Raw genomic sequence first — 12172 nt, 5'->3', positions numbered from 1 at the left:
TCTGCCCAAAGAGCAATCAGGGTTCCCTGCCCTGTGGGAAGTCCAAGGACCACCCACCTCCATCCAGGTCTAGTAAGGTGAGCATCCAAACTGCCTAGGCTCCCACAAAACCAATACGTGCAGTAGGTTCAAAAACCCATTGCCATTGTTCTTGGGCATCAGGCGATGAAAGGAGACAGAGACAGAGACCCACATTGGAGCACCGGACTGAAATCTCAAGGTACAAATCAGGAGCACCAGGAGAGAGAGCACGAACAAGGAACTCAGGACCGCAAGGGGTGCACCCACACACTGAGACAATGGGGATGTCCTATCGGGAACTCACCAAGGCCAGCTGGCCTGGGTCTGAAAAAGCCTGGGTTAAAACCGGTCTCGCTGAACATAGTGGACAATGAGGACTCCTGACTGGGTTTTTAAAAGTATAGTTATGTAACTGAGTTGTTCCACACATTTGTAGCTATCATTGAAGAATACAGTAGCTAGCTGATACTAGACCACGTGATTCTGAATGTAAGCCAGTTTTGGATTGCTTGTGTAGCCTCAACCCTTCAGTCTTCAGTGTGGCAAAAGAACAGCTGTGCGCTGAAAACATTTTCTTTTCATGTACACTTGGAATATATTCTCCAGATATTTCAAGTAGCTAGATGAACCGTGAGGTCAAATTCTACACTGGACTTTGAGCACAGTGAGGTCTGCCAAGGCTTGGGCAGGGTGGATGTGGAAGAGCAGTAATGAGACCTCCACATGCCTGCCTTCTTTTTACTGGACAGAAAGGAGTCTGCCTACTGCTGAGCAAGTCTAGAAGCTCTGTGATACAGCAGAAGGTCTTTTGTCAGCCAGGTTTTTGCCAAATTGCTGTATATAGAATCGGTACCCAGTACTAAGAATCTTGCCCTTGATAATATACGGATGCTGTCAAAATTTATACCTTGAAGCTAGGGTGTGTTCGGATGTTGTTTAACAGCTTAGCATACACCAACTAGTAGAGATAATGGCAAGTTTTAAATTACACATTCTTACTAAATTCACAGGGAATGAGAAATTGCTTATACCACATTACTAGTTTTCATTTTGTCAAAAGTTTTTTTTTTACATGTTTTCCTATTTGGAAGTAATAAAATAATCTTTGAAAAACAATAACTGAAAACATATAAGTACACACAAACACACGCACTAAAGCAACATCACAGTAAAGATAACTTTGAAAAGAAGTAGCAGATATATTGTTCAATTTTTCTGTATTGTGTGCAGAAAAATCTAAAAAATCATTAAGAGTGCAAACAAAGATTGATTCAATACAATCTTGTCTTGAGATTCACAAACTTCACAGATTGACTTTTGTGGTCCACATTACCGGTAAGGAAACTTTCCTGTTTAAATAAGAATCGTTCTTACCTGCTAATGAAGACATATTGATGATGACGCCACCTTCACCTCCATTTTGCTTACTCATGTAATCCAAACCAAGGTAGGTTCCACCGATAACAGAAACCTAAAGATGGCAAAAGTGGTCACAGCTATTAGCCTTCATCATATGTTTGCATACAAAACACAGTGCTCACTCAGGTACATAGGGAGATCTGCAAGTATCATCAGTGAGCGTTTTTGCACGCTTTGAAGTTTTAATTGATCCTGATTTGCATTTTTTGCCTTCCTAACATTAGTGTAGGTTATCATATTTCTACATAATTTCACCAAACTTAGTTGGGCATATCTACTTCTGGGCATGCAGCCTACCAGTTACGGGAAGTGAGACCTGGGGATGGGAAAATGGAGGTGGAGGTGAAAAGTGGGATCTGGTTGTTCTTAAGAAATGGCTCTATTATCCCCTTAATGTTTCTTGGTAAGTGTTCAGTCACTGTAAAGCACACTAGCGTCGTAAAGATGACATCTGAATGAAAGACGGCAGGTTGGTGAGATGAAAGTGTCTAGTCCATGATGGGAGCACTGGTCTACACTATCAGATAATTCCGAGCCCTTCAGTTTGGGGAGATCACACACCTCTTTTCTAGCTCTAGTTTGAGTGCGTATTTTCTGTTACTTGGACACGGTCTTTTGATATATTGTCTGCTTAACGTTAGTTACTCCACACTGCTGATGGCTTCATTCTGATCGTCTACTGTGTCCCTGCTCACCTCCTCCGGGGGGAAACGCTTTCTACTTTTCTGCTAGCCTTTAAGAAATTACTACTCTGTAAATTAACTTGAGAGAAAACCGGTAGTACGTTTCTCCTCTTATTTCTCTAAACTCTTCTCTGTTTCAGCTTAAGCGTTTCAAAAATGAAGATTCACTTTGGACAGTTCAATTCTCACTTTATCTATGCTTTATAGAAAAAGGTCAACAGGCCATGAGTCTGCAGCAAAGAGTTCATATATTCATGTTTGCTTTCTTTCCATTTTAAGAAGAACTTTCTTAGCAAGTGTTCATGGGAACTCCTTTTCCTAGTAGGACTTCTAGAATAACAAGGAAACAAAAATAAGACAAAATTCTATTCGTTTAAGCATTTTTTTCCAGTTAAGTGAGAGCATAAATAATTTATCGCAATTGCCCTCTAAACGAATAAAGAAAACCTTACTGGATTATATAAAAAGGAAACAATTATATTCATGACTGAAATAAGTTAGATTCTGTTAGTTTCTGCCCAATTCTTCAGCAGGCCTGATTAAGGTTCTAGTTTATATACACCACTGTATGCTTTTATTCTGGTATTTAAAGTTTTGTTGACATTCTGCATCTGTGTTTCCAAAGTATGCAAGATATGAAATGTACAAAAGTTTAAGCTTTGATTTTAAAATATTTTTAAAATATATTTATTTTGTTTTCTGTGTATGAATGTCTGTCTACAAGTATGGATGTGCACCTGTGTGGCTCTGCTGTTTTTGAAGGTGAAGGGAAAGTATTAGATTTTTGGGACTGAAGTTACTGGAGTTACCCTGTGGGTGCTGGGAACCAAACTAATACCCTCTGCCAGAGCAGTCAATGCTCCTATCTGTTGAACTATTTCTCCAGCTCCTAGTTTTAAAGTTCTAAAAAGTAAGATTAACTTTTGTATTTTTTGCAGACAGGGATATTTTTCTCAACCATCTGAGTTAAAGAACTGAATAACTCTTTAAGTGAAAGTATTGATGGAAGAAGCTTCAAGTGTTAACTAATGTATTGTTTTATACAAATGATATTTTCATTTTTTCTATAACAATATTTTCCTTGTTCCAGATTTCACACACTACCCCCCACAATAAACTTTTACAAAAAAATCATAGAATGAAATATTTCATGGTTTTGAGCAATGCTTATATATCTTATATATTAGATCATTGAATCAAGCATCTAAATAAAATTATATTACATTTCAGAATGAAGCAGACTATAATTTGGGTCTGTGGTATTATTTAAGATACATTGTGAATGTAGTTAAAATTCTGTTCTTGACTTCAAGAAAAAAATTCTCTAACTTCAAAATGAGAAAAGAGAAATTCTTTAACTGTTGAAAAATGATCAAATGAGCATGTTCAATTCAATACTTTTGGTTGTGAATAGTCAACTTTGTATATAATACTAAAATTGTAATTCAAACTTATTCCAAGTGTTAGAATTTTTTTTGCTAATTGCTGTGTTCTGTAACTAACATCCACTCTTCAGTTCTTCTCTACTGGGAATAATTCTCTAGTAACAAAGACATCTAGACAGGTGATAAGATCCTAATTGTTGGTTTCCCTTCTTATCAGGTACTGCATATTTCTATAGCACACATACACGGTGTACATACATGCCCACTCAGGGAGAGAGATACACCTGTATTTTTCACCACTAAAATGCCCAATCTATCATTTCTCCATTTCCCTTATCTCATTTCCCCCCACTCGGCAGTATTCCCTAGGTTATGGTTCTTACACTACATTGTAATGCGAGTATTTTGGCATCTAAATCATGTGATTTTGCTTTTTAGAGTCCTTGATATTTTCTTCAAACCAGTTCCTGAAGAACATTAATAAAGAATATGAATTTTTTGAAATCTCCTTCACTGTTTCACATTTCATATCTAAGATTTTAGTGGTTTCTTGTTTTACAGCTAAATATTATGTCTCTTATTTAGATGGAGATACTTATAATTTAGCAAACTCTTCCTAATATACTTCAACTAGAACATTCATTGTTACAAGGCATCAGTGGCACCACATAGTTATCTCATTTTCCTGAATATCCTTTGGAGCTAAGAAAAGGAAACACATTAACAATGCTTTATTAAGGTAGACTAAAGAGAGGGGGTTACCGGGGTAATTCACTAGTTAATGAGACAATGTATTTTTCCCTCCCAGAATTTTTACCCCAAGTACAGCACCTACTAGGAACTATGAGGTTCTGTTTGGATCTGCCCAAATTTCTGAGTCCTGACCCAGATAGGAGTAACTTTCCTTTTTAAATCTATTTCTTTTTTTTTTTTTATGCTGGACAGGGTCTTGTATGCTTTGTGTAATACTTTTGGATTTTTCACTCTTTTTTTCTGATATTACTCTCCCCACTGTGTCTTTTGTCTGTCTTATGGCTGACCTTTATGTAGGCTTAACTTAAACAGCATGCTTTTGTCTTTTTGTTAAGCTCTCATTGATGACTCCATAATAAATTTATTTTAAATCAGTAACACTTCTGCCTATTTGCTCAATTCATCTCCTTATTAGAGGCACAATAAGACAGAAGAATCCACTTCATATAAAATGGAGATCGTGGACAAATATATATTCTGATACCTAGAGAGGAATATACTTTTTTGAATCTCTGTCTTAACACTGAGCTCATTCTTCACACAAATGGTGTTCTATTTAAGCTTAAATGTCCTTAGAGGTAGGAAGTTTAGCTTCTTTCACAACTCAAGATCAGAGATATAAAGAAAGAGTCCATAAATTGTTAGATTCAGAACTAAACTTTAGGTTTGACTAATCCTAAATATGCACCCCATTTTCCCCAGAGAAAAATCAGTAGTCAACTAGTATTTTTAGAAAGAAAATTGACAACAGCTTTATGTTTTGCTTTTTATTTGTATATACTAAAAGATTCAATATCTGTTAATTATATATGAACATTAGATTGCATTTCTTATCTGAATGGAGATGAATTATTTATGTTTATTAAAGTTTCAAAATGTTAAAAGAATCACATTTTAGTATTGTTTTGCCAGTGTTCACATCAAATCCACATACCTACCTACCAAAGTTATTACAAATTTGTAAAGTAGCCAAATGTCAAGTACAGCACTGACTTCCTGTGTGTAATATCCAGGGTTGTTTCATGAGTTTCTTCCTAGGGTTAAAAACAGGAACTATATGGGACTGGAGAGAGGCTTCATCTGTTAAGAGCACGTTTTTGTTTTGTTTTGTTTTGTTCCCCCCCCCCCCAGGACTGAGTTCAGAGTTCATACATGCTAAACAGATACTATCCTATTGCCATATACCTCATCCTCAGTGTATCCTCCTTCTCTATTGATCTGTTATCATGGATCTATTTCCTATCATTGACCTATTGCCCGATTCATCATTTGTGATTTTGCAATCACTCATTCGATTTAAAGTATTCCTGGTGAGCTCTGAGGGGTTGCGAATGACCTTGCCATTGTTTTCAGATAAAGGGAGAAGCTCAAAAATGGCGTTCAGGACAATAGAACGACACTTTTCCTGTGTGGGAAGACCGATGAGATCTGAGATCGGCAGGGTAAAGGATAAGAAGGGGGGTAATCATGGTTAGTAATGAAAGTGCAAGGACACATGAGATGGTGTGGCAAGTCACCAAAGACTATACTAAAACAGAGATGCACGCACCACTACTATGTTATAATTTGCACAAGACTCTTGGTACGTCTCAGTAAGAACACAAAGAGTAACTTTCTGCCTTCAAAGAACTTACTTTGTGCTGGCATGAATTATACATCTAAAAACATACATCTGGTAAAATTATCCAGTAGAGAGTTTTTATGAGATTGGTGGAAAATTTGCTGTGTGGGATCTCTGAGGACGATGCATTGGGGATGGAGGTACATGGCAATGGTTTAATATCTGTTTGATATATATGAACTGTCCTTAGGAAAACAACACAAAACAACAACCTGCTCTTAACAGCCGAGCCATCTCTCCAGCCCCATCTAGTTCCTCTTTTAAAGCTTATCATCCCCTAGAAAGAAACTCATGAAACAGTCGTCTATATTCTCATACATGAAGTCAGTGCTGTTCTTGACATTTGGCTGCTTTGCAAACTTGTAATAACTTGAGCCAGGGCATGGTGGCCCTGTATAAAATCCATCTGACATTTGTTTTAGCTACACACTTTTTATGTTTTGTTTTTGCTCTTGTTTTCTTGCAATGCCGGGGAAAGCTTTGGGTTTTATTGAACCTCAAATGTTGAGGATAGAATGTCATAATCTACCCACTTGTACAACATCAGGTCAATTGAAAACCTCATTTTAAAATTTTACCCATAATTTGCTTCAGATATAACTCATCTTCAAATATTCATATCACAAACAAGAGCATGCATTTCAAACACACACACACACACACACACACACACTCCCACATTCATGCACACAGCCTGAATTACTGAATTACATGCCGAAAGCCTTACTAATGAGAAAGCTGAATTGTCTCTTTAACCTTGTTTTCTGATCTATTTCCAGAACTTAAGGTTTGTTTTTCAAATAACTAAGTTTGAGTCAGGGTTTAGCAATATCAACTTGTGAAGGACCAGACGTAAATATTTTTAGCATTTTGCAAGCCATAAGGTTTTTGTCACAACATTCAATTTGCCACTATTGCAAAAAACTAGACACAGAAATAAAGGGCAATGACTTCGGGGTTATATCTTAATAAAACTTTATATGTACTGAAATTTCAGTTTTGCTTATTCATTCATTTCAGGTCATTAATGAGATATACTTTTTTGCCTCTAATATTTAAAAAAATGCTTCCTTAATAACAAATATCAAATCGCTTCATATTTATGAAAATATTATTTGTTCGATTTTGCTAACTTATACTTTTCTATAAAGAAGGTCATAAGTGTTGTTATTATGAATATAATAATAACATTATTATTATGTATAAATAAGAGGTATTAGATAATTGCAGTGAATAAATGAGCCCAATAAAGCTTACCAAATTAATTTGCAGCGTCTGTTCCCAGTTTTTCTCATTGTTCACTCCTGCATTGTTGACCAAAATATCCAATCTTCCAAAATGGTCTACGACTTTTCTAAAAGTATCTAATAAAAAAAGAGATGGATGTTTTAATTTTCCATATCTGTCTTTACATAACTTCCTATGAGAGGACATGGATCTTATTGATTTTACTCTATTTTATTGTTGTAGCACAGGTTAGTTTAGGACCTCACAGCCTAGACACTAAATTATATCCCTATCATCTTTTGACTTTTGATTTTGAGTCAGGGTCTCACGAAATTACCTAGATTGTCCTTAAAATTGAAACCCTCATGCATTAGCTTTCATAGCTGAAATGACAGGCTGGCGCCACTAGGTTTGATTGGATGTTTAAATCTACTTGCCCACTTTGAAAAAATTACACTCATGATCTGGTTCTCAGTAATGTGGTCTATCGACCAATTTTGTCAGCTAGAGTTACCCAAATATTAGAAACATAGAGTTATTGCATGGCTACTAAATCAGAATCTGACTTCAACATATCCTTAGGTGATTCATATTAATGTTCTATAATCAATAAATTGATGTAGTAAATGTTAGAGAAGTGAATATCCCAAACTACGAGCTCTCTTGAGGTCAGGTTGGGCAGCTAGTATCTTTCTCTCCTTAAGACATAATCGTAAGTCCTTAGTGTAGACGATAAATACACATTCTTTATATATGTTTGCAGCAAGGGTCAAATCTAGAGCCTACACACTATGGAAAAGTGATCTACCATAGGAACTATGCCCCTAGCCCCTCAAATAACCCCTCTGAATAAGCTATATTGTATATACGAAGCATTAAACTAACTCGAGTACTCATGCATTTCAATCCATATTTGAGGAATCTTTGACGTCCTAGTGAGTAGAAGCCTACTTTGTGTTCTGTTGGTTTCATCATGTTAGTGCTACCTTCATGTTTTCTGCTTCAGTCTTCCCTCTCATTAGCATCGCTACTTTTCATTATGGCTTTGTACAAAACTGTGTTCCATTGGGAGGGACACTTTGCATAGATCACAAGACCTGAGTCTTGCTCATTGCATTGTCTAACCTCATATCCAGGTCTTGTCAACCCTCTTTAGCCAGTTCAAAGTTGGCTTTACCCCTTTAGTATTGGGAAACTCATGCTTCTTAAAGCATGATTTTTTATACAGGTCTATAGATTTAACGAGTTCCATGGTCACTTTCTTTCTATTTCTATTCCTTCAGACTGTAGACAACAACCGTCTTGTCTTTGTTCTTTCACGTGGCAGAAATGCATTTCCAGGCCTATTTAATTTCTTTAAATAGGCAGATCATCCCAAATTTTATCTGGACAAAAATAAGTTTTTAGAGTTATTGACAACCATCACATATTTTGGGGGAGACAACGGACATGAAGTTGATCGCTAAGCACATTGTCAAAGTTTCTGCATAGGTATCATTTTATACTCATTGGGCCAAACTGAAAAACAACAGAAGTAATAACAATAAAACAAAACTTTTTACGTTTTAGTGGAATTTTAAAACCATTTCTTAAGCCCTAAATTGGTTCAAGAAAAGGTCAAGGAATATGAATCTGCCCTGCACCCCTCTGTACTAGGTTTCATGATCACGTCACTTCGGAGACAGCCCCACTTTGTGGGAAATTATCAAACACACATGTCTGATTCTTCTTTAACTTTTCTTTCTCCCTAGTTGCCATTGCTCTGCTTTTACCAAAGTGCCCTGTGCCATCTGCTTTTTAATGAATCACTGAGATCCTGGATCACATGACTTAAAAGTTTTGCATCTCTGACATTTACATGTTATGATACCCTTTGTAATTCATCTAACTTTCTGTGCTGTTTCCAACTGTTAATTTGTACAATAACATGTCTAGATTGTATCCAAGAACCCTTTCAACTCTGTAATTTTACAATGTATCTAAACAGTCTCCCCCCCCCCCAAGACAAGGTTTCTCTGTATCTTTGGAGCCTGTCCTGGAACTAGCTCTTGTAGACTAGATTGGCCTTGAACTCACGTGGATCCGCCTGCCTCTGCCTCCCGAGTGCTGGGATTAAAGGCATCATGTGCCACCACTACCCAGCATATCTAAACAGTTTTAAAAGTCGTGGGCAGCATTATGTTCTGATGTTGTGAGGATCACTGCCACCCTTTCATTTCAGGTCTGTATGTCTTAAACAAGGTGGACTTCTGATGACTGACAAGCCTTCCGGGCCTGAGTTTTCTTCACAACTACTTATGCTTAAGGAATAGGTTCATAGTCATGGTACTTATTATAACTACTGGCAAAATAACTGACATTAAATGCCATGTGTGAAGCTGTACAAATTATCTGTACCAGTCCCTATACCAGCAGTATGAGTGCTGGGTCTTCTTTAAGCCTAAATGCCATTAATATGTTATCAATAAAACTATCCTCTTGCAAAGCATGCTCTACTATGATACTCTTAATAAATTGCTCTACTTATGCATGTTACCTATTGCCTAACACCACTTTCATATTTTAATGACATTCTCTTTAACCCGTTTCCCTTATCTTTAGATGCACAGTCTTCTAAAGATCAGTCCATTTTCTTCACAGGCTTTAAGAAAGCTAAGACCTTAGTATCCCTTTAATAGAAAGTCTAGAGTGAACCTGGTGGAAGTTCACTGACTTCTGGATTAAAAATGTGCCTACCAACTTCCTTCATTCCTTTGAAGAACACCTTGTGAAACACTTTTTTTTCTATTTCTTTTTTTGCCCCGGGAAATTTTCTTTATGAAAATTCTTTGAGCCCTCTATACAGCCAGTGTATATTGCTGACGCCGGTATTCTTCCTGATACTTCACAAGTCTATTTTAAGAGATCACAGAAAAACAGGAAAACATTGGGGAAAGGCGTGAGGGTTTTTTCTTCTTTAATTCTAACACCACACAGTTACTATTTTAAGAACCATCTTGTGGGAGGGGGGCGGAGAAAATATCTGGCTAAAAGCATTTGGTTTGCCTGTGACCCTGACCCTTGAACTAGTACTCTGAAGTGTTTAAGAGAAAGGCAAGCCACAAATGCTTGTCATTGACTCTGTATCGTCCAGTTTTCTGAGACCTCTTGCCACAGTTCCTCAGCCTGTCCCCACACTGAGTAATTACTGTAGCAGCACTGTCTTCGAATACACAAAAGACATTTGATTACATTATGCGCTGCCAAGTAACTAAAATAAAAGGATTTCTTAGGCAGTCCTGTCTTCCCTTCGTTTTTATGGCTATTGGATTGTCAGAAAGAAACATAACAGTCCAAACTATCCATTGGAGCTAGAAGGTCGCAGCTTCTCCCAAGAGAGCGATGCTGGCGCTCAGCCTCGTTGGTTCTTACCTGGCTGTCTTCAGGTCGCTGCTTGCTCAGGGCATGTTCCCTCCCGAGTCTATGGATTGATTTCCCATGTCTTACCTTTCAGTTGTTCCTGGTCAGCCACATCGCACTGCACGAACAGCGTCTTCTGAGGTTCGAACTGCTCATCCAGGGCAGCTTTACACTTTACACCTGCCTCGAGATTCCAGTCCACCAACGCTACCTACGAAGAAGAAGAGAGAGGGAGCAGGTCTTGTGTTCAGTCACCGAATCGTAGACGCTCAAGCGATGAATAAACAAGACGCTCCCTTCTTAGACCTCAGCGAGCGCTCATCCAAGTTCGGGTTCTCTGCCAGCGGCTTGGAGGTCTGCTAGCGAGCCTGGGGCTTTGCACTCTCGGGGCTCCAGCGTGCGGGTGGATAGAGAAATCCTTACCTTGGCGCCATGGTGCAACAGAGCCTCAGCGAAGGCCCTGCCTATGCCCTGCGCTGCACCGGTCACCAGAGCCACTTTGCCGTTCACGTGCATGGTGGATCGCTTCTCCGCGGGTGGTGGGCGAGCTCCGCTTCTCTGCTCCACTACCGCTTATATGGTCCCCCTCCGCGCGCCTGTGCAGCGGCGCTGGGATAGCTCTCTTGCCAGTGGGCGGGGATGAAACTATCAAACCAGAGCCAAGGAAACCTTCAATGTGTCACCTGCCCTGGAGCTCCGGGTCGTCCCGAGGTGATTTTTGCCTTCTAGGCTTTCAGCTGTTGCCTATTCCCCTACCGGATTGACTGTCAAGTCTCTGGTTGCTTGATGGTGTTTAGCTGACAGAGGAAACACAGAAAGGAAGGAAGAAAAAGTTTCTAAAAAAGTTTCTTTGACTACTCAAAGGCTAATCCTATAGGAGAGCAGAGGAACAGCTGGGGAAATTGTATTGCTCCTCCCACCCTCAACAAATATTGAGCAAGAAAAGGAACGAACAAAAAAAAATTAGGACCAATGTTGAGAGAGAGCGAGAGGGAGAGGGAGAGGGAGAGCGAGAGCGAGAGAGAGCGAGAGAGAGCGAGAGCGAGCGAGAGCGAGCGAGAGCGAGAGAGCGAGAGAGCGAGAGAGCGAGAGAGCGAGAGAGCGAGAGAGCGAGAGAGCGAGAGAGAGAGAGAGAGAGAGAGAGAGAGAGAGGATTAAAGTTTTTGCATAACCTCTCATCTCATAAATGGATACTGTTGTAGGGTAGAAGTGAACGATGGTCACTGTTTGCTTTTATTTTGTACAAATATTGGACATGAGAGTTTACTTTTGCTCTGACCCCCCAAAAACCTGAATCACATTCCAGTGCTAGAGTTTTAAGAATCTTCTCGGTGTTCCTGTTTCAGATCGGTGCCGATTGTGTGTCTTGTGGCATGGTCCACAGTAATGTCTAGGGACTGACGGCGTGGCTGGTAGTTGTGGATTTGATGGAAGCTTACTCATTGCTCTGTCCTAGCATGTGAGGCTCAGTAGCTAGAATGGAGGTTCCCCCAGCCGGAAAGGAACTGGAGCACTGGCTGTGTGCCAGGATGCCTGTCCCTGGACTCAGCTTCTCTCTTTCTCCTTTTCACAGCGGCAGGCTTCACAGTGCATTCTGCCAGTTGAATTTATTGGCATTCATTTTCATAAACACAGAAATCTGAGCACTCCGGGCAGCCCGAGAT

General features: G+C 39.0%; 1 protein-coding gene across 1 annotated transcript in view; it reads right to left on the bottom strand.

Annotated features, from left to right (window-relative positions):
• The window catches only part of Hpgd (15-hydroxyprostaglandin dehydrogenase), a 26818-nt gene extending 15367 nt beyond the window's left edge, over positions 1-11451 (bottom strand). Inside the window, exons 1-4 of the mRNA XM_050147825.1 lie at positions 10932-11451; positions 10596-10719; positions 7140-7246; positions 1396-1492 (exon numbers count right to left, since the gene is read on the bottom strand). Of these exons, the coding sequence (XP_050003782.1) occupies positions 1396-1492; positions 7140-7246; positions 10596-10719; positions 10932-11024 (421 nt within the window). The 5' untranslated portion in view covers positions 11025-11451. The remainder of the gene's footprint in view (positions 1-1395; positions 1493-7139; positions 7247-10595; positions 10720-10931) is intronic.
• Positions 11452-12172: the final 721 nt, after the last annotated feature.

Source organism: Alexandromys fortis, unplaced genomic scaffold, assembly GCF_014885135.2.
Source record: "Alexandromys fortis isolate MF-2015 unplaced genomic scaffold, M_Fortis_MF-2015_v1.1 scaffold_58, whole genome shotgun sequence".
Classification (NCBI taxonomy): Eukaryota; Metazoa; Chordata; class Mammalia; order Rodentia; family Cricetidae; genus Alexandromys; species Alexandromys fortis.
Note: the sequence above shows the minus strand (reverse complement) of the source record. Positions and strands in the feature narration are given on the sequence as shown.